Source organism: Manis pentadactyla, chromosome 10 (assembly GCF_030020395.1).
Source record: "Manis pentadactyla isolate mManPen7 chromosome 10, mManPen7.hap1, whole genome shotgun sequence".
Taxonomy (NCBI): Eukaryota; Metazoa; Chordata; class Mammalia; order Pholidota; family Manidae; genus Manis; species Manis pentadactyla.
The window spans coordinates 103,834,511-103,862,025 of record NC_080028.1 but is presented as its reverse complement, the minus strand read 5'-3'; the positions used below and the strand labels follow the sequence as shown (position 1 = coordinate 103,862,025).

Below are 27,515 nucleotides of genomic sequence, written 5' to 3'. Positions count from 1 at the left end.
CTGAGGCAGCAGGAGGAGGGGAGCGTGTTCACAGCGCACATTGTGCCAGGCGGCATGCTGAAGCCTCAGAAAACCAGGCCACATCTTCCCCATCTCTGTGCTCTGGGGGAGCGGCCACCATCATCTCCACTGGACAGGAGGAAACAGGCTCAGAGAGGTTAAGTGACTTGCCCAGTGTTACACAGTCAGAGCATGGCAGAGCCAACCTTCTCATCTCAGCCTGGGAATCTAAAGCCCGAGATGGTTTGTGCTCCCATCAGGCAGGTGGCCCCCGCCCCTACCGTGGTGGTTCGGGGTCATCCACCTTGAGACCAGCCCCCGTGCCGTGCCTGGCAGGGCCCTGAGGGCTTTGCGGCAGAGCCCAGCTGCACAAGCAGGCAGACGCTAGCAGTAAACTTGATCTATGGGCAAAACACTGGAATGGGAAAGGTATCGATCTGTAACTTCCCACCCACCTCCCCGCCTCCTGTGTGCCTGGCCCGTGGCCCACATTTCCCTCTGGAGTCCCGGAGTCCCCTGGGTCAGCACAGCCCCCAGGCCAGCCTGGCCTTTGCCGGCCAGCCGTTGAACAGACCCAGGGTATTTTCAGGCAGATGCATTCCTGTCCCAGCAGGGCTGTGGCGTTATGCAAATCCCCTCGTAAGAAGTTTAAAAGCCTGGAACCACCGTATTTATTTCATTAGCAGCAGGCTGCAGAGTTGATGTGACAGCCTCACACGCACTGTCCCCATTGTCCCCCGGGCAACAGAGGTGCTCTCTGCAGTGGGTGACGGTGTGGTCAGGAGACGTCAAGGAGAGCTGAGTGTGCACACGCGTGTTGCTGGTCAAGAGATTTCACAGACGGCTCTGGCCTGGGAGACACGGGGCCCTGGACACCTCAAAACAGAGCCCTCAGGGGTGCCTGGCTCAACCCGTGGTGTCATTGGAGGGGAAACTGAGGCCTGGAGGTGGACCTGGGAAACCTCTGGCTCAGGCTTGGATGCTGGCCTCAGCCTCTGCTGCTGTCACTGAACGGAGAGGGAGGAGGGGTCAGTCCCAGCAAGCGCTGGCACAGTGCCACGCAGCCAGGGCCCAGGGAGGGAAGCTACTGCCTCCAGGCCAGGCCCCGTCTGGCGCTCAGCCCAGCGGCCCTGCCCCCCGCTCCCACCAGGGGGCCAACAGTGGCATGGCCTGCCGCTGCCCACCCCAGATGCCCCCCCATGCGCGTTCTCTGAGAGCACAGGCTTCCTGTCCCCTCTGCCTGGAATGATGTTTCCCTTTTTGCCTAACACTCCTACTTACCTGCCAGCATCCCCCCAGCAGCACCTTGAGGAAGGCCCCTGTGGCCTGAATTCCACTGAGCCTCCCTGGTGCTGCTCAGGCCTCTCCCACTGGACCTAATGCCCAGTGCCAGGTACACATGCCAGGTACACCACCTGCCATGCAAGGAGCAAGGCCATGGGTTTAAAACGTGGACGCAAAGGGCTCTCCTGCTGCCCGGTCTTAAAAGCCAAGGCAGGTGGTGACCAGAGGGCTCTCTGTGTGTCCGTGTGTGCGCATGTATGTATATGTGGCAGTTCTGTTCTTGTGTCTAAGCGTTTTCTGCATCCATGGGGTTTGGTGGCTCTCACTGGGACTAACCCCATTATAAAGATGAGCAAACCAAGGCCATGCAGCTAGTGCCACCAGAGCCAGAGGTTGGACCCAGGACCCCACTGTGATGCAGCCGGGGGCCTCAGCTTCTTTAAGAAGTTGGGTCATGGTCATGTGACCTCACAGGCTGTTGTGTGCGCCGGGCGGGGCAGTGAGCCTTGTGCTGCCCAGCTCGGTGGCCCCGGGGGTGTCTGCCCAGCCAGGTGAGGAGGTATGTGGGGGGAGAAAGCCCTCTACCCTCAGGCTGAGTTTTCCCCCCCCAGGAGTGTGTCAGCCTCTGTAGGTCAGAGGAGGGGTGAGCAGGTGGCTGTGGCCCAGTGCTGAGACGTGGCCATTTTGGGCCCCTCCCCAACAGGGTGATGGCCCCACCGAGGGTTACAGCTGGGCAGGCGCTGGCAGGGTACCGCGGCCCTTCAGGACCCCCGGGCAGTGGGGGCTGCTGGGGGCATCGTCCCAGGGTGGCTGGAGATGCCTCCCTGCTGCGCCGGGTGTTGGGGTGACAAGAGAGGATGGGGCACTGGCTTCTAGGGTGAGGAATGTGGTGGGGGGTGAGGCATAAAGCACTCGGCAGGGGAGGAACGCAGAGGGGCTGCAGTGCTGGAACCCCGAAGGGGCGCCCCCGGGGATGAGGACAGCCTGGCCACAGGGACAGTTAGGGGTCGGGGGAGGCAGGGGGCCAACAGTGGGGCCAGCAGCCACGGCGGCAGCTTGGAGACCCAGGGCAGAAAGTGGGCCCGGAAGGAGCGGGCTGGGCCAGATGCTGCTGAGAGGCTGAGAAGGGTGGACCCGGTGTGCCCCGTGGAGCTGGTGAGACAGGTCACCAGTGGCCTCGAGGGCTGCACCTATGGGTAAAGGGGTGGAGTAGAAGCCACCACAAGCCTTTCAGGTAAAGTGGCCTCAGATGGGCAAGTTTTGGAAGGTTCTAGAACCAGCTGTTCAGTATAACAGCCATGAGCCACATTTCTAGCTGTGCGGATGGGCAGCCTTGAGGACGGCCTAGGGTCCGGGCCATATCCCATCAGAACCTTTCTAGGTGATTCGGCCAGTTCCCTGGGTAGCTGTTCCCAAGGCCCTGCTCCTGTCAGGCCCCACAGGGCTCCTAGACCCATGGGGTGGCATCCTGTTCCCCCACCGAGGGGTTAACTCGGGAATCCCTATTCCTGTGGGGCCTGGTGGGCCCCCCAGGGCTGAGGTCATGGGGGCTCCAACACGGCAGAGGCAGATCTTCCTGAGGGAGGTGGGGCCGGCTGCCAGGGCCACCCTCTCCCAGCCCGGGGCTCCAGGGCAGGAGGGAACCGGGCAAGCTACCAGGTCAGCTCCCGGAGGTGCCTAAGCCCTTCACCCGCAGGCATGTGTCCACATGCACATGCTGACGTGGGCCCTGGTGTGTGCTGAAGATGCACACACCCTTGTGTACACACATAACAGAGCCCAGCACATGTGTGCAAGCACATAGGCATGTAGCCCCACATGCCTGCAAATCCCTGTGTGCATGCAGCTCTTCAGGTCCCCAGACCCACAGACCCCCAGGTCAGCCTGGGAGCCAGCAGGGTCCCAGGGGCCCTGGGCCTGTGCCTCTGGTCAGTCCCCACCTGTGATGAAGGTTAGGGCCTGTAATCCTCTTTAACTTGACTTTGAGTTATTTTGAGCAAGAGATTAAAGGTGATTATGCTCAAATTGCTGAGGCACCACACTGCCTAGATGGGCTGGTGCAGCCCCGCTACACCCCGCCTGCCACCCTCTGCATCCAGAACGGGCCTGCAGGCCAGGGGTTTGTGGCCTCATGGCGGCCCCAGGTGACCTGAGTCACCTCATGGGCACAGGCTGCCTGGTCCCCTGGGTAGATGAGGCAGGCGGGCGCCGCCTGGAGGTGGTGGTGAGCCCAGCCCCAGGGGATTGTAGGGTTTATATTACAAGCCAGCGTGCTCTGGGGAGGGGTCCCATGCATGCCCCACCCTGCCCCCTGGGATCCCGTGCCAGCCCCTCCCCATCTGACGTCTCTGTAATCAGAAGTAGCCAGTTACCCAGCAGCCGGATCAAAACTGTTTCTAGGAAGTTTCCAAAGGGGAAAGATCATTGCACATCATTATGTCTTTCCCCTAATTTAAACCACCTCAGCCCAGACTAGTTGCAGAAGTCACTGTCAGTGAAATACACTCGGCTGGCCCCGTGCCAGGCCACAGAGCGGTGCAGAGGCCGCTGTAAATCCAAACATTAACTAGCGGCCTCACACCCATCTGCCCTGTGGGAGGAACATGAGGGCAGAGGGGTGAGTCCCACACATGGCGGTCCTCCTGCAGGAGGGGGCAGCTGATCCTGGGGGAGCTGGGCAGGGGTGGAGGGAGGCAGGGCAGGCTGCAGGTCGCTGAGCCTAGAAGGCTGTGGGGCTTGGGGGTCTTGTCAGAGCCACTCCCTCCTTCCAGGTCCCCAGAGCCAGGTGGAAGGCCTCAGAGCCCACCCTGCTGGCTCACGTGGGGACACTGAGGGTGAGAAGCAACAGAATGCACCAACCCGCAAGGCGGGATCGCTCAGACCCAGAACCTGGCTTCCCCCCCAGCCGCCTCAGGCAGGAGGCAAGGGCGCTGAAGTATTCGCCTATCGGCCAGGACTCAGAGCCCCCTCCAGGCACCTCATTCCTGTCTTCCAGCCACACAGCCCTGTCTCTGGCCTGCTGGCAACTTTAGGCCTCCCCTCTGGGCCTGTTTCCTCACTTGAGAAATGGGGTCCTGATGAGGCGGCCCAGGCAGGACACATGGTTTCTGATTCTTTGCGGCCACTATGGTTGCTGAGCCAGCCGAGCAGGTAGTGTCCCGTCCACCTCAAGAGGCCCCTGGGCAGGTGGAGCTCAGAGCCAGGGCCTCCCCTACTGCCATCCCCGCCCTCAGGCACACATGAACCTCACAGACACGTCCCGAGTGCTGCCTACTGCTCGAATTGCCCTGTCCCACCACTGGCCTCCCTAATGCTCCTCCTCTGACAAGGTGGATGCTGGGCCCCCTCGGCCACTGGACCCACAGAACACAGTGCCGTCCCCTGAGCCTCTCTCCTCTCTTGCTTTGCAGCAGGACCGGCAGAGCTGGAGACGCAGGGAGCTGTCAGGACGCCCAGGCCGATGGGGAAGGAGGCCTCGGCAGGACGCGGGTGGATGACGGGAGGCGGCCGGCAGTGAGGGAGACACGCTCCCTCCCGGCGACCATGCGGTTTGGGACAGGACATCCCTGAGGACACAGCTTCCCCTTCCGCCCCCCCATCACCCCGGAAGGCTGAGCACGTCTCCCACAACAATGGTCCCCATGGCCGCCTGCCGGTGGGGGGCACTGTGGGCATGCGTGGCCGCAGCCACCCTGCTGCATGTGGGCGGGCTGGCCTGGGGCGACTGCTGGTTGATCGAGGGTGACAAGGGCTTCGTGTGGCTGGCCATCTGCAGCCAGAACCAGCCACCATACGAGGCCATCCCGCAGCAGATCAACAGCAGTGTGGTGGACCTGCGGCTCAATGAGAACCGCATTCGCAGCGTGCAGCATGCCTCCCTCAGCCGCTTCGGCAACCTCACGTACCTCAACCTCACCAAGAACGAGATAGGCTTCATCGAGGATGGCGCCTTCTCGGGCCAGTTCAACCTGCAGGTGTTGCAGCTGGGCTACAACCGGCTGCGGAGCCTGACGGAGGGCGTGCTGCGTGGGCTGGGCAAGCTGGAGTACCTGTACCTGCAGGCCAATCTTATTGAAGTGGTTGCGCCCGGCGCCTTCTGGGAGTGCCCCGGCATCGTCAACGTGGACCTGTCCATGAACCGCATCCAGCAGCTGCACAGCGCCACGTTCTCCGGGCTGCCCCGGCTGTCTGTGTGCGAGCTCTACAGCAACCCCTTCTACTGCTCCTGCGAGCTCCTGGGCTTCCTGCGCTGGCTAGCCGCCTTCACCAACACCACGCAGACCCATGACCGCATGCAGTGCGAGTCGCCGCCACTCTACTCTGGCTACTTCCTCCTGGGCCAGGGCCGCCACGGCCACCGCAGCATCCTCAGCAAGCTGCAGTCTGTGTGCACCGATGGCTCCCATGCGGCCGAGCCCATCCCGGGGCCAGGCCGTCCGCAGCCGGGCCGCTTACCGCCCCCGCCCCTGCCACCTGAGCCCAGTGAGGCCCCCTGTGCCGATGATGAGTGCTTCTCTGGCGACGGCACCACACCGCTGGTGGCCCTGCCCACGCTGGCCACCCAGGCCGAGGCCCGTCCCTTCATGAAGGTCAAGCAGCTGACGCAGAACTCGGCTACCATCATGGTGCAGCTACCCAGCCCGTTCAACCGCATGTACACGCTGGAGCACTTCAACAACAGCAAGTCGTCCACTGTCTCCAGGCTGACCAAGGCCCAGGAGGAGATCCGCCTGACCAACCTGTATGCACTCACCAACTACACCTACTGCGTGGTCTCCACCAGCTCCGGGCTGCACCACAACCACACCTGCCTCACCATCTGCCTGCCCAAGCCTCCCAGCCCACTTGGGCCCGTGCCCAGCCCCTCCACGGCCACCCACTACATCATGACGATCCTGGGCTGCCTGTTCGGCATGGTGCTGGTGCTTGGTGCCGTCTACTACTGCCTGCGCAGACGGCGGCGCCAGGAAGAGAAGCACAAGAAGGCAGCCTCAGCGGCCTCGGCCGGCAGTCTCAAGAAGACCATCATTGAGCTCAAGTATGGGCCCGAGTTGGAGGCGCCCAGCCTGGCCCCGCTGTCCCAGGGTCCGCTGCTGGGCCCTGAGGCCGCACCCCGCATCCCATACCTGCCAGTGGCCGCCAGCGAGATGGAGCAGTACAAGCTGGTGGAGAGCTGCGAGACGCCCCAGGCCGGCAAGGGCGGCTACATGGAGGTACACACGGGTGAGCAGGCAGAGCGCAGGGACTGTGAGACGGGCCGGCCGGGCCCCAGCAGCCAGAGCTCCGTGGCTGAGATCTCCACCATCGCCAAGGAGGTGGACAAGGTCAACCAGATCATCAACAACTGCATCGATGCGCTCAAGTCTGAGTCTGCCTCTTTCCAGGGCGGCAAGCAGGGGGCCGTGTCGGCGGCTGAGCCGCCGCTGGTGCTGCTGGCTGACCCGCTGGCGGGCAAGCATGGTTTCCTAGCACCCGTGTACCAGGACCCCTTCGGCCATGGCCTGCCACGGCACCACAGCGTGGAGGCAGCTGCGGGGCCCCCACATGCCAGCATCTCGTCCGGCAGCTCTGTGCGCAGCCCGCGGGCCTTCCATGCTGAAGCCGCCAGTATGCACAAGGCTGCGACTGCCGAGGCCCAGTACATCGAAAAGAGCTCACCTGCGGCCGGTGCCATCCTCACTGTGACGCCCGCGGCCACCGTGCTGCGGGCCGAGGCCGAGAAGGGCCGCCAGCACCGGCACTCGTACCCCGGGTCCCACCCCACTGCACCCTCCGTGTCCCCCGCACCCCCACCCCAGGAGGGCCCAGGCGGCCGCAAGGCATCCATCCTGGAGCCTCTGACCCGGCCGCGGCCCCGCGACCTGGCCTACGCACAGCTGTCTCCGCAGTACCATAACCTGAGCTACTCCTCCAGCCCCGAGCACACCTGCAGGGCCCCCCAGAGCATCTGGGGGCGCCTCGGACTGAGCCGCCGGCGGCACAAGGAAGACGAGGAGTTCATGGCGGCTGGCCATGCCCTGCGCAAAAAGGTGCAGTTTGCCAAAGATGAGGATCTGCACGACATCCTGGACTACTGGAAGGGTGTGTCTGCCCAGCACAAGTCCTGAGCCCACCACCTGGTGCCGCCCCCGAAACTCGTGATGCCCACTGGACCAAAAAGGACCTGAGCCACTGCAGCTGTCTGTAAACCAGAGACTTACACACACACACTCACACTCAGCAGCCATCGCTGACGCCTGGGGGCCTGCAGAGAAAGTGGGGAGGAGGCGCTGACAGCAGACACAGGCGGCCGAATGCCTGCCCGGCCCTGGTGGTCTCACTGGTGTGAGCGGCTGCCCACACTCACTGTGCGCGCGCGCGCACACACACACACACACACACACACACACACACACACACGGGACTTCGGAAAACTGTGTCTTAGGGGTAGGGGTGGGGGATGGGAGATTTTTTTCATTATCTCTCTTCGTTTGATTCTTCTGCCTCTATTTTCCTTTCTCTTTTCTTCCGTTTTTAAAAATAAATAAATAAAAGCTCTCTTAACAAGATATGAAATACCAGACATGGGGAGCACGGCCTACGTGGCCGCCTGCTTGCATGATCTCCTGTCTGTGGTTCTCTGTGGACGTTGTTCAGTCTGTCTCTTCACTGCCACCTCCGGAGGCCACCAGAGAGGGGCAGAGCGGATGCAGGCATCCGGGGCTGTCCTGGAGCCCTGCAGGACTCAGGGGGGGGCCGTGCCTGTGGGCGACGGGGTGGCCCGGAGGGGCGAGGTGGAAGTGCTCCCGCCCTGCCCCCACTGCACACGGCTGTCATCCTATTGTACAGAAGAATATTTCTATATTTGCAATGTTTGCTGTAAAATCAGAGAGAGAAAAGAACTATGTCTACTAAAAAAAAAATTCTGCAAAGGAAAAAAACCCAAATACTTGTTTGTACTGGGTTTTTACTGTGGGAATTAGGGAAATATTTGGGGGTTCTTTTATGGCTGGTTTGGGGATGGGGCCCTGGTTCCAGGTGGGTCACTACTGAGCTCTCTTCCCAGGGGGCAGGCATGACCTCGAATGGCCACTGGCAGAGCACCTGAGAATCGGGAGATGGGGACAGCCAACAACGGGCTGTGGGCATGAGGGGGTATGTGGGGCACCTGGGCCAGACCTGGGAGCTGGGGGGCTGGAGCGGACCTGAGGGCTGCCAGGGGTGGCAAGGTGAGTGTGGGCGCTGTGGGTTTGTGGGTGAGCTTCAGGGCATGTTGGGGTGTCCCCTGCAATGGCCGGGGCCCCTGGGGATGCTGGGCCTGAGCCAGACCCCTCCAGGGGCATCTTGTCCACCTTGGTGCAGCCCCAAATTCAGAATGAGCGTGTGGCTGGAGTGCATGTGTGACGCACTGTTCAAACTCCCCAGAGAAGACGGCATCCCAGCACCCAGCCCAGAGGAAGCCCCTCTGTGGCTGGCTCAGTGCTCCTGGCTCCCAGGCCCTCACGCTGCCCTCATGCCCGATCGGTCCTGCACCTGCCCCCACCCCCCTGCCTCCAGGTCCTCCATTGCCCCCATCCCTGGCTGGGCTGGCCCTCTCTTGTCCTTCCTGGAGCCCCGTGCCCACGCCTCCATCTGGGGCAAGCCCATTCCCAGCCTGCATGTCTAGAACTGGACCCAAGGGGCAGTGGGGGCCCAGGAGGCGCCAGAGCTGGGAGCAGAGTGAGGGAAGCTCTGGGGACTGGTGGGTGGCTGGGATGGGCGTGGCCTCCAGGTGGGATGGCAGGGCTGGGAGGCGGTGGGGGAGGGGGGTTAGCACAGGCTCTGCTCACACACACCCCCACGACAGGAAGTCAGCCCCCCTCAGTAGCTGCTTCCAGTCCTGGGTGCCTCTCTGAGACAGGGAGGAAGCCCACGGGGCGGCGTGGGTGGGGCCATCACCCTCCTGCACACTGGCCCACCTCACCCTGACCTCTGCTCAGCTGGCCCCATTAAGGTCCCGGTGAGCAAGGTCTCCACATGCACATGACCTGGGGGGCTCGGACTGGCCCCTCGACAGCCTCTCCAGAGCAGGGCCTTCTGACGGTGCTGCATGGCTGGCCCCTCTCTGCTTGGCCCAAGAGGCCCCAGGCTTTCCCACTCCAGGTGGCTCACCCTCCACTCTGGGGTCCCGGGACGATGGCTCTAGGGGGCCTGCAGAGGCTGTAAGTGGGCCCACAAGGCCAGGCCCAGGGCAGTGGGGGCAGGGAGAGGAGGCAGGGCCTGGTGTGGAGGCCCAGAGGGGCCTGTGTCACCCGAGGTCACACAGTACACATGGTGACAGTCCCGGCCCCGGGACAGAGCTGGGTCAGGCCTCTCAGCCTGCAGCTCCCTATGTCTAAGGAGATGAAGTTGGCTATTGTAGGGGATCAGAGAACACACTCAGGATAGAGGGGCTGCCTAACCCCAGACAGGCCAGCTCACACTGCCACCAAGCAGGGATGTGGGGGCAGAGGCCAGGACTGAAGAGGGCCCCACGGAGGGAGGGTGTGGGTCCTGGACAGCCAAGAATGTCCATTCCAGGAGCCCGGACACTCCCGGGAGCACTGGGGCCCTTCAGAGGTGCCCTAACTGCCCGACGCTGCACCAGCCCTGGGACCTAGGCCCTACGTCCTGTGCCCTTGCTTGAAGGAGGCCATGGTGGAGCCGACCCAAGTAGAAGACACATACACTTGGCACCTACTGTTTGCAGGGCTCTGCATTGATCAGTACTGGTGCTCAGAGAGGGGTCCCACCTGCCTCAGCCCCTGTGGGCCTCACAGGCTAGCTCAGGGTGGTGGGCCAGGAGCCCCAGGGAGGGCGGCCTGCCCAAGGAGAACCTGGCAGGCTCTCTGGGAGAGATGGTGTGTGGCCTGGATAAGGAAACCACGGTGAGGAGGGTGAAGTCCAAGAAGGTCCCCGTTCTGAGGGCTCAGCTGAGCTGCAAGTACAGGACCAGGGTCTGTGTGGAGCCCTGCCCACGGCGAGAATTGGTGCCTGGCTTCTGTGAGGTGAGGCTTGGACCCAGGCCCCACCTGCCTGCCCTGGCACAGCACGCGGATGCTGACACCTGCCGCTGCCATGCACTGGGTCACCGAGAGCTCGTGGGGCCAGAGGCCGCCTGTGCGCTGGAGGTTCTGTGCCAGTTCTGTCAGCAAGGAAAGCTGCCTAACAGCCGTGGACATGCTACTGCCCCCGCTGCGCTCCCCATGTCCCCTGCCCTCTGGCAAGCCAGCTCTCCTGGCGATGGTGGAGGGTGAGCCCCCGTGGCCACATTGACTAATGGTCGATGGCTGGAGTGAGTCACACGGCTGAGCTCAAAGTTAAGGGGTGAGATGGGCCACGCCACCCCAGCAGCATGTGGTGAAGGGTATGGCCCAGGGAGGGGTGAAGAATTAGGGCTGCGGCTTCCCTCAGGCCAGACTGCGGAGCTCAGAGCAGAAAACCCAAGACGTGTTCCTCAAGTCCGCTCAGCCACCCAGCATGCAATTACAGAGCACAGCTGTGCGGCAGGCAGGCCAGAGGCATGGACGAAATCCGTCCGCCTCCCTTGAGGGGGAGTCAGTCACAGTCCCAACAGGAAAGAAGTGACTCTCCAAATAGAGTAATCCAAGGGGGGTGGCCTACAAGACGCCATTTCCAGATAGTGAAGGGGACCAACAGGGACAGCAACAGGCAAGCTGGGATGAGGGGACTGTCAGAGGGCCTCCAGCAGGATGCCACCACAGGCCCCGTCCCTGGCCCTCCCTCTCCTGCAGCCCCGGCAGGTGAATGGCCCAGGAGGCAGAAGGCCCAGGGATGAGGTCCCTACCAGCCCGCAGCCTGCAGAGGGTGGGCCAAGCAGCGTGCTGCCAAGATCTGGGGCCAAGCTAGAGAGACCTGGGGGCCATGGGAGGGGCTGTCACTGACCGGACAATCCGACGCATGCTGATAAGGCGCCAGGGGAGGCTGGCGAGGTGGCCGTCACCTCCCCTGCAGAGTGGGGGACTTCATCCCTGGAGACCTTGAAGGACAAACGAGTTGGCAAGGCAGAGATGGGGAGGGCAGTTGGGCAAGGGACCTCTACCCAGAGGGAATGGCAGGACCAAGGCCCCCCAGAGCTCCTCCAGCCCGGGGAGGGAGGTGCAGCCTGGGTATGGTGAGGCGGGCACCGCCGGGTGCAGGGAGGTAGGTGAGCCAGGCTCTGAGGGCCCACGGAGCAAGCATGAAGATGGCGTGGGGCTGCGGCGGCCACTGATGGCATTTACGTGACTTGGATTGATTTTTTTCCCATGGCAAAAGTAATCCTTTCATTACATAAACTTTAGAAAAGTTAACCATAGAGAAGAAAAGAGAAATCAGTCAATCTTACCACTGGACAAACATGGGGGGCACTTTGGTCTCCATCCTGCCCTGGCTCTGTAAGCACGGCAGTGCCTCCCACACACCCAGTCTGCTTACTCTGCGTGACAGCTCCAAGCGCTCTAGAGCCCCTAGTCCCCCCGGTGGGGCCCACGTGTGCTACTGAGACAGAGACATACCCTGTGCTTTAGGATCTGGTAGCAGAGAAGACACTGATGAGGTGGGGCGGGCGGCTGGACGGTGTCTGAGTGAGAGGGGATGAGTCACGGCTGGAGGGCGGGTGGTCTTGGCCGGCACCGTGCACAGTTGCTCCCCTGCTCGGGAGGGAGCGCCATCCGCAGAAGGTCACAGGTGCTGGGGGAAGGTGGGAGCTTTGGGGAGCTTGCCTCTGGCCTCACCATCTCTCCTCCTTTGCACTGCCTTTTTTATTCTACTTTCTGGGAGGTTTATTTTTAATTTTTAAAATTTGAAGTAAGTATAGGTAGGGTCACAGGAAGTCACAAAAATAGTACATAGAGTCCCCAGCTTCCCCAAGGGTGACTCATATAGCAGTAGTGTGTCCTGAAAACCACGAGTTGTTCTGTCCATTGGTACGATCCTGTTAATTAGGCTACAGAGCCTATGTGGCCGTCACCGGCTGCCACATGCCCTCGTGTGTGTGTGGTCTTTGTAGATCTATCCCATGTATATAGATTTGTGTGATTGCCACCACAATCAAGGTACAGAACTAGTCCACCACCAGGATGTCCCTCCTGCCCCCCACTCCATCCCTGACCCCCCGGCACCACTAATCTGCTCATCTCTGTCATTTTGAGAATGTTATATAAATGGAATCATACACTCTGTAACCTTTCGATATTGGTTCTTTCAGTAAACATAGACCCTTGAGACCCACCCAAGTTGCTGTGTGTACCAGCAGTATGTTCCTCTTTATTGCTGAGTAATTTGCCATTGTACAGATAACGAGCCATGGCTTGTTTGAACATTCCCCTGTGATGGACATGTGGGCTGTTTTCCATTTGGGGCTACGACAAATAAAGCTGCTATGAAAATCCTCATACAGGTTTTCGTGTGAACTCAAGTTTTCATTTCTCTGGGATGAGCACTTAGGAGGGCCCTTGCCGGGCTGTGTGGTAAGTGTAAGGAGCTGCCCAGGGATGTCCCAAGATATGACCATTCCACATCCTCACTAACATTTGGTGCTATCACTGGTTTTTATTTTAGTTATCCTAAGAGTGTATAGGAGTATCTCATTGTGGTTTTAATTTATATTTCCCCAATGTCTGATGTTGTTGAACATCTTTTTCATGTGCTTTTTTGCCATCAGTATCTCTTCTTTCATGAAATATTTCATCTTTTACCCATTTTCTGCACATCTTGTTTGTTTTTACTGTTGAGTTTTGATAGCCTGTAACTTGTCTTTTGCTCCTCTGAACAGAGTCTTTCCATGATGCAAAAGTTTAAAATTTTGTTGAAGTCTAGTTTATTACTTTTTTATTATAGATTATGCTTTGGGTATCATATTTAAGAACCCTTTGCCTGGTCCTGAAGATATTCTGCAATGTTTTCTTTTAGAAGACTTATAGTTTTACTTTTTATATGTAAACGCATAGCCTATTTTGAATTAATTTTGGTATAAGATGTGAAGCTTCAGTCAAAGGTTTTTGTTTTGTTTTTTGCTTATGGATGTCCAATCACTCTCTAACTGTTTGTTGAAAAGACTTCACTAGTTCCATTGAATGGCTTTTGCCCCTTTGCAAAAATTCAGCAGTTGTACTTGTGTGGTTCTCCTGGGTCTCTATCCTGTTCTGTTGATATATGTGTTTACCTTTCCACTGGTACCAAACTGTCTTGATTGTAGCAGCTACACAGTAAATATTTACATTGGGTACAATGTCTACTCCCATTTCATTCTTCTTTTTCTTGATCTACAAAACATCTAATTGGTGTTTTACTAGGAATCATGATTAAACTATAGATAAATTAAGGGAGAACTAACATCATTATTATGTTGAATCTTCCAGTCCATGAACATGGTTATGTCTCACTATTTGAATATTCTCTTTTTTTATTAGCATTTTGTAATTTTCAGCATACAAATTTTGTGTATTTTTTGTTAGATTTATACCTAAGTCATTCTGTCTTTTTTAAGTATAACAAAAATTAGAGGAGAAATAAATGAAATAGGGACTACAAAGCAATAGAAAAGATCAATGAAACTAAGAGCCAATTAAAAAAAAATGATAAACGAAATTGGTAAGCCTCTAGCTAAACTCACCAAGAAAAAAAGGGGGACTCAAATAAAATCAGAAATGAAAGAGATGCTACAACAGATACCACAGAAATACAAAGGATCACAAAACTACTATAAACAATTATAGACCAAGAAAGTGGGTAACTCAGGAAAAAAATTGATTCCTAGAAACATACAACCTACCATAACTGAATCATGAAGAAATAGGAAATCTGAACAGACCAATTACTAGTAAGGAGGTTGAATCAGTAATCAAACCTCCCAATAAACAAAAAGGACCAGATGGCTTCACTTGTGAATTCTGCCAAACATTTAAAGAGGAATCAATACTAATTCTTCTCAAACTCTTCCAAAAATACAGAAGAGTAGGAAACACTCCAAGACTCATTTTATGAGGCCAGCATTACCCTGATACCATTTAAGGACACCACAAGAGAAGAAAATTACAGGCCAGTATTCCTGATGAACATAGATGCAAAAAACCTCACCAAAATATTATCCACTCAACTCAACAATACATTAAAAGGATCATACACCATGATCAAGAGGGATTTATTCCAGGGATGCAAGGATGGCTCAACATCTGCAAATCAATCAATGTGATACACCAGGTTGACAAAATGAAGGATAGAATTTATATGATCATTTTGATAGATGCAGAAAAAGCATTTGACAAAATTCATCCATTTATGATAAGAAAAAGCCCTCTCAACAAAGTGTCTATACAGGGAGCATACCTCAACATAATAAAGGCCGTCTATTATGACAAGACCACAGCAAACACCATGGTCAACAGTGAAAAGCTCAAAGCTTTTCCTCTAACATCAGGAATAAGACAAGATGCCCACTCCAGCCACTTTTATTCAACACACTACTGGAAGTCCTAGCCAGAGCAACTGGGCAAGAAATAGAAATAAAATGTGTCCAAATCAGAAAGGAAGAAATAAAATGGTCACTATTTGCAGATGACATCACATATAGAAAACCCTGACAACTCCACCAAAAAACTGTCAGAATAAACAAATTCAGTAAAGTTGCAGGATACAAAATCATTATTACACAAAAATCTATTGTGTTTCTGTATGCTAATGATGAACTATCAGAAAGCGTAATTAAGAAAATAATCCTATTTACAACTGCATCAAAAAGAATAGACTACCTAGGAATAAATTCAACCAAGCGGGTGAAAGATCTGTACCCTGAGAACTGTAAGACACCGATGAAGGAACTTGAAGGCACAAACAAATGGAAAGATATTCATTGCTCATAGAGTAGAAGAATTAATATTGTTAAAATATTCATATTATCCAAGGCAATCTACATATTCCATACAACCCCTATCAAAATTCCAATGGCATTTTTCACAGAAATAGAACAAATCCTAAAATGTGTATCAAAACATAAAAGACTTCAAATAGCCAAAGTAATCTTAAGAAAGGGGAACAAAGCTGGAGGAATCGTACTTCCAGATTTGAAATCATATTTCAAAGCTATAGTAATCAAAACAGTACAGTACTGGCATAAAAGCAGACACACTGATCAATGGAACAGAATAGTGAGCCCCCAAATAAACCCATGCATATATGGTGAATCAATTTTTGACAAAGGAGCCAAGTATATATTATGGGGAAAGGACATTCTTTTCAATAAATGGTGTTGAGAGAACTGGACAGCCTCATGCAAAAGAAACTGGACCACTATCTACCCCAAATAGAAAAATCAACTCAAAATGGGTTGCAGACTTGAACTTAAGACCTGAAACAATAAAACTCCCAGAAGAAGACATAAGCAGTAAGATGTCCTTGGCATTTGTCTTGACAATCTTTGGATGTGACACCAAAAACAAAGGCCACATAAGCAAAAATAGACACGAAGGACCACATTCCACTAGAAAGCTTCTGCAAAGCAAAGGATGCCATCAGCAACCTGAAAAGGCAGCCTACCAAATGGGAGAATATATTTGCAAATCACATATCTGCCAAGGGGTTAATATCCAAAATATACAAAGAACTCATATAACTCAATAGCATTAATAATTAATAATACAGATGGCCAACAGGTACATGAAAAGGCGCTCAACATGACTAATCATAGGGAGATGCAAATCAAACCCATAATGAGGTATCGCCTCACATCTGTCAGAATGGCTATGAGACAAGAAATAATGAGAGAATGTGGAGAAATAGGAACTCCTTGTGCACCGCCCGTGGGAATGTAAATTGGTGCGGCCACTATGCACACAGTATAGAGGCTCCTCAGAAAATAAAAACAGAACTACCATATGATCCAGCAATGCCATTTATCTGAAAGAAGCAAAACCATTAACTCAAGAAAGGTATCTGTCCCCCTATGTCCACTGCGGTATTATTTACAATAGCCAAGACATAGAGGCAGCCTAAGGGTCCATCAATGGATGAATGGATAAAGAAAACATGGTATAATACACATTAGAATATTAGCCATAAAAAAGGAAATCCTGCCATTTGTGACAACATGAATAGACCTTGAGGACATTATGTTAAGTGAAATAAGTCAGAGAAAGGCAAATACCATATGATCTCAGTTATATGTGAAATATAAAACAGCTCACAGATACAGAGAACAGACTGGCAGCTGCCAGAGGCCAGGAGTAGGGGTGGGCAAAGTGGGTGAAGGTGGTCAAAAGGTACAAACTTCCAGTTATAAAACAAATAGGTCCTGGGATATAACAAAGAGCATGGTGACTAAGTCAATAATACCATGTGATATATTTGGAAGTTGCTAAGAGAGTAGATCTTAAAGTTCTCATCATAAGAAAAAAAAATGTAACTGTGTGGTGATGGATGTTAACTAGACTTACTGTGGTGATCATTTCACAATCAATGCAAATAAAATTACATTGTACACCTGAAACTAGTATGTTACATGTTACTTATACCTCAATTTTAAAAAATGAATAAGACTATGCTCTTAGCCCCACAGTCTTTCTCCTCTTCTTCTGGAACTCTGCTGACAGATGTTAGATCTTCTGCTATTGTTACATAGATTCCTGAGTCTGAGCCTTTATTTCCAGTCTATCTTCTCTCTGTTGTTCAGATAGGTAAGTTCTATAAAGTGTCATTAAGTTTACTGATTCTGTCTCCAATCCACTATTCAGATTGACCAATGAATCTTTAGTTTTGGCACTTGTATTTTTCAGTTCTATAATTTCCATTTTACTATTTTTTATGTCTTCTATTTCTATGCTGAGGTTTCTTTTCATTCGTTCCAAGAGCGTTCATATTTTTTGCTGAAACGTTTGCTATGCTGGCTGCTCTGCGCGTCTGCCAGGTCATTTCAGCACCTGAATCACATTCGTGTTGTTATCTGTTGGCTGTCTTCATTTGCATCCACATTGTAATTGTTCTGGGTCTTGGCTTAATGAGTGATTTTTTATTGTGTGCATGCATTCACACCACTCCACAGGGCGCACCGGTGGGTGATCCAGACCCTCAGCACTCAGAGGTCTGAGTCCCTGGCTACAATACTTTATCGGGCCAATGTTCGTAATTTTCTCACTTACATTAAACTGGACGTGGTGGTACAGAGAGGTCACCTGCGGGTCCAACACCCCCATCCCTGTGAGCAGCAGCATTTCACCCTCACTCCCGTCATGCCCCGTCACTCTGGCCAGTGTGGTGGCTGCTCTCTCTGCTTCGATCTTGCTAAAAGGAGCCCAGAGTGAACAGACAGCATTGCCTTAAGGAGCCCTGTTTGTCCCTGGGTGGAGGCATCTTGCCTCCGGGAAGCAGGATGTCGGGGCTGATGGAGCCGAAAGGTGCAAGAGGGAAGCAGACATCCCCCACGTGGGTGTCTGACTGTGATGGGGCGGGACCACCCCCTGCTCCACCCTGGTTCCTGTGCCTCCTACTTACTAGAGGAAGCGTACCTTGGGGTGTCCGCGGTGAAGGTCATGCCCTGCCCTCTGCGGCTCAGCTCCAGCAGGCCCCCTGCAGCTGGCACAGTGTGTGCGTGCTTGGGCCCCAGGGGCCTGTGCTCACCAGCATGCCTCCTTCGCTGTAAAGGTGACCCTTGATCCAGAGATGTTTTGTGGGCTCCCATGTCAATGAGCCGGGCACTCCGCAGGCCCCCAACCTGGTAACAGCTGAGGCGGTGCTGGGAGGAAGGCAACCCGTCCCCGGAATATGGCTCCGTCCAGTCAGGGTGAGTCCAGGGCTGAAGGGGCTATCATCAACCTGCCCTCAGCTGGATGGTCTGTTTCTCAGAGGTGGGTCTGAATCAGGGGCTTGGATATGGGCAGCAGCAGAAGCTGGTGAAGGGCTGGGGACAGGAAGCCCTTTGGTAGCCTCCCCACCACCACGGTTATTTGTGCGGCCCCATAGTCCCAGCATGGACAGGGAGCAGGCCGAGGACGGGCTGGCTGGCTGGCTGGCCTCCCCAGGCCGAACTCTCCCTGGCCAGGCTACCTGTGCTGCACCAGCTGCAGCTGCTCTGCGGTGCATGGCCACACTGACACGAGCCCCTCACTCTGCACCCACAGGGCCACCCCTGCCTCCTGCATAGGTGTATTTGTCCCCCGTCTTCCAGTCTTACTCCTGCCACATCACCAACCTACAGCCAGGCCGTCTGCCATGGCCCACGAGTCCACGCATGTCCCACATCAGGCCCCTTCTTGGAGCGCTGTGTGCACTGCACCCCCAGCTCACAGGACTGTGACTGAACTGGCCCATTCCGACCAAGCCTGGGTTTCTTCTCCACTGGTTGGCCTTTGAGAAGCCCCACAAGCCCGTTGGGGTGAACGGATGGAGAGGCATCCATGCAATAGCTGTGGCATGCAGGTCTGAGCTGTCCTTCCAGGCAGCCTGCCTCTGCCCTCTGTGCCTGCTCAAACCCAGGCCCGGAGAGATTGTTGATGGGCCGTTTGGCTCTTATGACATGGGCTTCTCCCAGCCCAGCTCATGGTGGGAGGCTTTGCTGGTGTCATCCCGACGCCCCCTGCTCACATACCTGGTCTCCACCAGGCGCTTGGCCCACAGGCTCCCCCTGGGCGCAGCTCCCTGCTGCAGATGGTGTGGTCCTGCTCCAGCGGTCACCTACCACATGTGCCGTTCAGCCCACGGGCTCTGCCGGGCCCTGAGACCCAGATGAAGGGACTCCTTGCACCACAGCTGGAGCTGTATCAGTCCTCCCATCAAGGGGGCTGCCGGCCCTCCATGTCAGCTGACCAGCGTCCCCAGACACAGAACGTGCTCCTCCACCTTTAGCGACACTTACTGAGCGCTGTGCTTCTTAGTGGCAGATGGTGCTGGAGGCGAGAACCCACTGCAGAGCACCCAGGGCACGGCCTCCCTACCCTCGCTGCCACGGCCGATCCCGGCTTCTCACCACCTCCCGGGGAGCACGTGCTTCCCCACGGCATGCACAGAGCCTTGCTACTTCTTGCTTCCTGGGTCCAGTTACTGTGATGTCATCCAGGTAATGCCCTGTGGAGTGTCCAGGTCACCCGAGGCCTGTGCAGTGGCATTGTGGCAGAGAGCAGGACACATGACAGGATGCGGGGGTAAACCGCGAAGCCTGCCATCGTCCATCTCAGGAGGATGTGACTGCTTCCCATCCGCCTTCCTGAAGGGCGTTGCGGAGATCCTCCCGGCCTCATCAAGAGGCGTGTGCCCTGGGGGGACAGCAGGGGTTCCCGCTCAGCTCTCTGGTGGCCGCTGCACCTGCCACAGTCTGTCTGGCCTTGCAGAGGCTGATCAGGGAGTCAGGCAGGAATCACTGCTGCTGCATCCTTTAAGTCTTTGAGGCAGCGTGAACTTTGTCCGTCCCACCCCAACATTCACCATCCCCTGGGACTTACTGTTTTGGCCGGGGGTCCAGCTCCAGGGGCGCCCACACGCTGTTCTCCCTCCAGTGACTCAGTCTATGTGTCCTTCTCCTTGCGGTGCTGAACACTCCCTCGGAAACCTGGGAAAAGGCCCACTGGATGCATTAGGGGACCAGTGCTGTGGGATAAGTGTGTCCCCCATCAGATCCACATGTTGTAGCCCCTTCTTCCAGGACCTCAGGATGTGACTGTGGAGAGAAAACCTTTAAAGAAAGAATTAAGACAAAATGGGGTTCCATGGGTGGCCCTAACTCAATAGCACCGGTGTTCTCCTAAGAGGAGGAGATCAGGACACAGATGTGCACAGAGGGATGACTGTGTGGGACACGTGGAGGACGTGGAAACTCCACGCCAGGGAGAGAGGCCTCCGAAGATGCCGGCCCTGCCCTCACTGGGTCTCGGACATCCGCCCGCAGAGCCGAGAGGAGACAGAGGCCTCCTGTCCAGGCCGGCCTGGCATGCTGTTTGCTGCGGCGGATCCCTGCCCCTCGGCCCTTTAACGGGGAGGCCGCATGGCCCTCTGGCTCCCCGGGCACCAAGGTCAGCTTGGACTCTGAAAGCTCCTGAGGCTCTGGGTGGTCTGCACGGGCGTGTCTGGGAGAGCAGCGGGTGCCTCTGGGGGGCCAGGGAGGAAACTGCTGTGTGACCTGCTGCAGTGGGGCAGGGCCGGTGGGCCCGGGAAAGCCAGTGGCTCAGGTCTGGAGCCTGGCCAAGGGCCCTTTCCTCCCACGAGGACAGCCACCAGCCTCCTGCTCACCCAGACTTGGCTTGGTTCTTTACCTACAGGAGGAAAGGCATGAGGGTTGCCCGCCTGCCGTGCCCCTGGAACAGCACGCTCTGCCGGTCTTGCACACCTGTCGGAGCTGGGCCCCTGGCTGCACCCTCACCCTGCTGCTCTCACAGTGATGGCACCCACCTTTCCTCGATGGTTAAGCACAACCACGTGGCCTCTGCTGGTCCAAAACCCCATCATGTCAGTTGATACTAGGGACCCCAATTCCAAGACATCATCTTATCAAAAGCCCTGCCTGCAGAGGATGGCACTGAGCATCCCCTGATGGTGGCCGTGGTGACGGGGCATCCCCAGGCTGCCAGGCACCTTGGTCAGCTGGTGCACACTCAGGGCTCATACGATACGTCTGTGCTGGCAGGTCCCCTTCCAGAATTCCTCCACCCTCCGTCACATCAGTGCTGGCATTTACTCAAGTGAACTGTGAGCTTCTCTGAGCCTCCCAGAGCCAGGCCTGCTGTCAAAGCCAGCGCGTGAGGCCCCTGCCTGGGCGTTCAACCGAGTGACACGAGGGCCCCGTACTGAGACTCCCTGTCGCTCTTCACCCAGCACGCCCAAGATCCGCAGGTGGGCCCCGGGTCTGGGAGGGACGTGCCCTGCAGAGCCTAGGGCCGCTCTCTCACCCTGGCAGAGCCAGTGCTTCCCTGGAGAGGCCATGCGGTGACCCAGCCCTGGTTACCGGTCAGAGGGGAGACAGGGGCGGACCTGGGGCTGCTCCTGCAGGCCCAGAGAAGTCACAGGATCGGAGGGTCCACATTCCCAAGTGCATGTACCCCGACCCTCTGCCCCGGCCCTGGGGTCTGCCTCCCTCTGCACCGGAGCTCTGACATCTGTGGCGGACATGGGAAGTCTTCCTCCAGGCCTGCACTGAAGTCCTCTGCCTGCTCCTCACCACAGCTGGCCCTCTGGCCTCTGCCCACAGCCCTTCTTCCCGAACACCAGAGGTCCTGCCACTTCAGGGACCCTCTTCCCATGACCCACCCACACCACCCCAGACAGAGGCCTTAGTAGCTGCGCTTCTGCAGATCCTGGAAGCTGCCAATGCGCCACCTGTCACCAGGGAGGAGTCCTCTTTGTCCTCTGGGTCTGCAGGACCACCTCTAGCACTAATCAGACCGTTAGTGGGTTGGGTCCTATAGAAGCAGAGCCTGAGGCAGGAATTTTCGGCAAGTAATTGACAGCATGCCCCCAGGAGGATTCTGGGTTACAGCAGAGGAACATGGAGGCCCCTGGAGTGGGTCGTGTCTCCCAGGAGGCGGCCTCAGCCTCCTGAGGGGTGCATTGGTGCCCTGCCTTCTACCCTGACTCATGGCAGGGAGCAAGGGGCTTTGAATGGGTCAGGAATTGGCCACAGGCCATCCAGGGGTGCCTGAGGCCAACCCCCCAGACAAGCCTGTGAGATTTCGCACCATGCAGCTGTGGGGCAGCACCCCAGACAGGCAGACAGGTCCGGGGCATGGCGGGGACACCTACAGCCTCCCCGCCCCCTACCCAAGGGCTGCACCAGTCCACATGACCACGTGTGCATGTTCATTATGATGTAAGGAAGTATTGAGCACTTATTTAGCAAGTTATCAACCTTTTCTCTTTACAGATTCTGTTACTATTACAAGAATATTCACAGCAGTCTGGAGTGGAGACAGCACAAACGTCCCCCCACCGGGGCAGAACCCGCTGTGACGATGCCGCAGGACTGCACACAGAGGGGGCAGGTGGCCACTGCGCAGAGCCCCAAGTGAGCCACAGAGGCAGCCGGCCGCAGAAGGGCACCTGCCAAGCAGCTCCCATGGGTTCTGTTGTTAGTAAGCTGTGACTCCTAGCCCCACCCCAGACAGATTAAAAACAGAAAGAAAATACCTTACTGTTCTGTATCTTTTATCTTAAATATTTAATACTCTGGAATGTATTTTGGCCTGGCAGATGAAGTAGGTGTCTTAGAAACTCCTTCCAAATGGTTGACCAGACATTCAACACCATTACTGAACGATCCATCCCATAGAGATCGACCACTGATCCTCATCTGCGCTGCGTCTGTTCCTGGGCCCTGAGTTCCCACTCGTCGATCTGTCTTTTCCTACCCAGATTCATGTTTTAGCTTAGTTAGTGATGCATTTTACTATCTGACAGGGTAAGCCCCCTCCATTATTCTTTTATATTTTTGAATTTTTCTTGGCTGTTCTCACAGGTATATTCTTCCAGATGAACATTAAAATCATTATATCATATTCCAGAAGTCTTGCTGAGCTTTTGTATGGGATTATTTTAGATTTATAGACTAACTTGGAGGAAAAGTGCATCTTTACAATATGAGGTCTTCTGATGCAGCCATGTCACAACCCTCTCCTTTTCATTGGGCTTTGTGTGTGTGTCCTGGGGTGTGCGGTGCAATGCGGGTGTCCCTTACTCCCTGGCGTCCGCTCCCATCCCCTTTCCTGAGGTCTGAGCCCGTCCCTCCTGGCAGACCCACGATGCACCATCCCCACCACAGGGGTGGGCCTTGTGAGCGACCAGGGAGCTCCGTCCCAGCCCAGCGCGGGGCCACACCTGGGCAAGGTCCGCGGGGCGGCCAGGAGATGTGCTGTGTGCTTTCTGGGAAAGAAAGGGCTTCCTTCTCTCTGAATTACCAGCTGTTGGGGTGCACTGGGCCTCGGGAGGGCCTGCCTGTGTGAGAACAGTGAACAGCTACCATTTACTGAGCACTTCCCACCTGCCAGGCGCTGTTCCCAGATTTTTCCAGAACTGATCAGGCAGCACTCCCGGTAACTCCACCCGGTATTCGGCTTGGCAGCTGAGGCACGAATAAATGGCAGGACCCACACTGGCCAGTCAGAATGGGCGTGAAGCTGGTGGTCCCAGCTGCATGCCAGCTCTGAAGGCAGGAATCATCAGCTCCCTGTTTCATATAAGGGGATACCGAGGCAAGATCACACTGAGGTGAGCGGTGGAGTCTGGATCCCTCTTGCACCCAGAAAATGGGGTGTCACAGGGCACAGAGCTTAAACATGGACTCGGAGGGTGGGGATGGCATGGTGTGAGCCCCCTGCCTAGCTGCAAGGACAGCCACCCTCACTCCATGGTAGCAAGCTGTTCCTGTGGCCAGTGGGAGGCGTCATCTGCCAAGACTGCCTTTGGAGGATGGGACTTCTGCTCTGCCTGGGAGGCGCTGCTGCGCTGAGGTCTCCCCCATCAGCGGCTTCCAGTGCAGGCAGCAGGATGCAGACAGGCTGGGTGGGGGACACTGCTGAGGGCAGGAAGTACAGGTTGACCCATGACCCAGCACCCGCGCTCCCAGGTGCACAGCATCACCAGCAATCCCAGCTGACCCTCGAACAGCAGGGATGCTGGGGTGCTGCCCCTTTCCCCCGCTGAAAACCCTCATGTGACCTTTGACTCCTCCAAATACATTTGCAAATGATATATCTGGGAAGGGGCTACTATCCAAAATACATTTAAAAAATTCATGTAACTCAGCACCAAAAATCCCAAATAATCTGAATAAAAAATGGGCAGAGGACCTGAATAGACATTTTTTCAAAGGAAACATACAGATGCTGACAGACACATGAAAAGATGCTCAACACCACTAATCAGGGATGCAAATCAAACCACAAGGACAGACCACCTCACACCAGTCAGAGCGCCCCTCTCCAGAAGACAAGAAATAGCAAGTGTCGGTGAGGATGTGGGGAAAAGGGGCCTTGCGCACTGTTGGTGTGAAGGCAACTTGGTGCAGCCACTGCGGGAAACGCACGGAGGTTCCTCAAAAAACTAAAACTGAAATACTACAACCCATCGATTCTGCTCCTGGAAATTTCCCCAGAGAAAACAAAATCTCTCATCTAGAAAGATATATACAGTATTATTTACAAAAGTCAAGATAAAGAAACAGCTTACGTGTCCACTGATAGATGACTGCATAGATAGGTGGTACATACAGACAATTGAATATTACTCAGCCATAAAAAAGAGCAAGATCTTGCCATTTGCAATGACATCGAGGGACCTAGCGGGCATCATGCTCAGCGAGATAAATCAGAAAGGGACAAATACCGTACAATGGCTTGTATGTGGATCTAAAAACAAAACAAAGGAACAAACAAAACAGAAATAAATTCATGAACACAGAGAACGAGTTACCATGGGGGGGCAGATTGAAAGAGATGAAGGGAAACAGGTACAGTGTAGGAAATACAGCCAATAATACTGTACATCTTTATATGGTGACACAAGTGGTCACATCCACTCTGGCGGGCATTTAGTGATGTATGTAACTGTCAAACCACCATGTTGTAAATCTGAAACCAATATAATATTGCATATCAACTATATTTCCATAAAATTTTTTTTATGAGAACGAAAATCTTTGTCCCAAGACCTTAACTCCTAATAGCCCACTGTTGACCAAAAGCCTTACTGGTAACATAAACTGTCAGTTAACACACACTTGGCATGTTTTATGGATTGTGTACTGTAGTCTTACAATGAAGTCAGCTAGAGAAAAGAAAATGTTTTTTAGATTGTCGCAGATCTCCAAAAAATTTTCTAATGTTTTTCTTGAGAAACACCGTGTGCTAAGGGGGCCTGTGCAGCTGAAGCCTGTGCTGTTCAGGGGTCAGCTGTCTGAAATCGCAGCTCAGCAGGAGAAACACCACGGGCCTGGGGCCGGGGCCCATGTGTCCCAGAGCAGACAGTCCTACCACTGCCAGGCGGGGCTTTCCACGCTTGGGGGAGTGCAAGGGGCTGTGCCTGAGCACCCCTAGGGGACAGGTGACCTCCTCTCCTGTTCCTTTCCTTGCAAGACTCTCCTGGTGTCCCAGGTGGGCTCGTGACCAGGGCTTGGCCAACTGGACATCCCATCCCTCTGGCAGGGGTGTGCCAGCCTCTGTGACACCTGAGGGTCACTCTGTCACTTCTCTCCTCTATAATTTGAAGGGAATAAGAGCAGCAAGGGACGCAGCTGTGAGCGTTTGTTGTGGAATTCCTATGCACAGTCCCAAATTCTACCTGAGAAAAGATAAGTTGAAGTTCATGGAGTTAAAACATCTTTCAAAGGTACAATTTAGGCAGTTCTTTATTTTTTAATTTCCTTGACTTGTTCTTTAATTTTAAATCAAAATTAGCCATTTAAAAAGAATACACTTCAATTTTTAAAAATTATCCAAATTCAGTCAAGTGTTTTACATATGAAGTAAAACTTGCACCTACCCAGCCATGACATGCATGCCACGCTTCGTGACGCTAAACTACAAATAAAATCTCCAAGTGGTCCCACAGAATGAAGGGTGGACGTCACTCAAGAGCTGTCTCTCTGATTTTATAATCCCACGTGGGGTGGGCAGAATGGTGTCCCCAGAGGTGTCCCCATGCCGGTGCCCACACGGGAAGTGGATTCGGCCCATGGATCCTGGCAGGTCATTCTGCACTATCCGGGTAGGCCCAATGCACCCCTCATATTAAAAGCAGTGAGCCTCTCGGCTGTGGTCAGAGAGACTTGGCCACGGGATAGCAGGCCTCTGCCTCTACCTTCCAGGTGCCCGCCCTGTGCAGGTCTAGGTCTAAATCCCCTTCTTATCAGGACACCCGCCATCCTGGATGAGGCCCACCTGGTGGCCGCAGCTTGCTGACGTCGACAGACCTCCTGCCCTCACACAGGTCAGACTCATGGGCATGGGGCTTAGGACTTCATCTCTGGGGACACACTTGCTCACAAGGCTCAGATATTATTCAAATTCAACCCTGTCTGCTGCAATTCTTTAGAACTTAGACCAGTGAAAAGACAGTTTTTGGGAAGAGTGTGTATCATGTGCTGTTTGGAATAGCCAGTGCACAGCGACAGGGGCAGAGGGTGCGTTGTTAGCTGTAGTGTTGATTTTAAATCCACTGATTGCCCCACCCCACATGCACCTCGTGGCCGCAGCGTCTAGCGCCGATGAGCCAAGCTCGCCAGGAGCACGCCTGAGGTGTTCTGGGAGAGCTGGGCCTGCTGCCCAGGCTGAGGCTGTGACCTTCCGGGTGCCGCAGGCCGAGCTGCCGGCAAACCATGGGTAGTAAGGGACACAGAGCACGGAGAGGCCGGATGTACCACCCAGCGCCTCTGACTTTGCTGTGCCTTCAGGCGGGGGCTGCGGCTCCCACAGGAGGGCAGGGGGAGCGCCCAGGGGCATTTCCCTGAAGCGCATCATTTTTCCCAAGACCGGCTGCACCCCCATCTCAAGCTGTTATAATTTGAACGCGTCCTTTCCCCACTTCATTCTGATGGTTTTTGCTCATACACAGAAACAGGGATTTTGGAATACGTTTGCATCTTTTAGATTTATGGTTTATATATACAGTAAAATTCACTTTTGCTGGCATATAGTTCTAAGACTTTGGTAAGTATGCAGAGCCACGTAAGGGCCTCCAAAACGGAGAACATCCCCGGGGGCCAGACCCCTGGTAGTGAGCTGCCCTCACCCCCAGCTCCTGCTCAACTCTCCGTTCCTCATCTGCCCCTCCCAGCCGTCCACCCGATCATTTCGGAGCCCTGGAGTGCACGGCCTTGAGTCTGGCCTTTCTCGTCCGCACAGTGCGCTGGACAGACCCTCGTGCTGGGTGTGCCTGTCTTGGCTGAGTAGATGGCACGGCACGCACGCAGCATGGTTTGGCCATCTGTTCACCAGCTGAAGGACAGACACTTGGTTGTTTTCTGTTTTGGGATTAAGAATAGAGCCACTCTAAAGTCTCGGGTACTGGTTTTTGTGTGGACATAATTTCTCCGCTTTCTAGCATAAATATTTGTGACAGGGTCACTAGCTTATAAGGTTGTGGTGTGTGTTTGAAATGGTGACACCGCTTTCCAAAGGGGTGGTGCCATTTTGCATTCCCCCGGGTGACACAAGTGAGTCCCCTTCACTCCCAACACTCACCAGCACTGGGTGCTGACAGTTCCCCGTTTCGGCCATTTAATAAACATCCAGGCCATCTGGTTGTTTCAACATGCGTCTCCCGAA

General features: G+C 55.0%; 2 protein-coding genes and 1 long non-coding RNA gene across 4 annotated transcripts in view; 2 read left to right on the top strand and 1 right to left on the bottom strand.

The window, feature by feature from the left end:
* ELFN1 (extracellular leucine rich repeat and fibronectin type III domain containing 1) overlaps positions 1-8,376 on the top strand; it is a 63,002-nt gene extending 54,626 nt beyond the window's left edge. The window contains exon 2 of one of the 2 annotated variants that reach the window (XM_057487454.1): positions 4,698-8,376. In XM_057487454.1, coding sequence (XP_057343437.1) covers positions 4,917-7,391 — 2,475 coding nt within the window. In that variant the 5' untranslated portion in view covers positions 4,698-4,916 and the 3' untranslated portion in view covers positions 7,392-8,376. Of the gene's footprint in view, positions 1-4,694 lie in introns of both variants that reach the window. The other variant, XM_036932834.2, reaches the window with a different exon arrangement.
* The window catches only part of LOC130679186 (uncharacterized), a 73,155-nt gene extending 50,404 nt beyond the window's left edge, over positions 1-22,751 (top strand). The window contains exon 2 of the long non-coding RNA XR_008992253.1: positions 22,121-22,751. This is a non-coding gene — a long non-coding RNA (uncharacterized LOC130679186). The remainder of the gene's footprint in view (positions 1-22,120) is intronic.
* The window catches only part of MAD1L1 (mitotic arrest deficient 1 like 1), a 415,678-nt gene that overhangs the window by 11,669 nt on the left and 376,494 nt on the right, over positions 1-27,515 (bottom strand). The gene's annotated exons all lie outside the window — the stretch shown is intronic.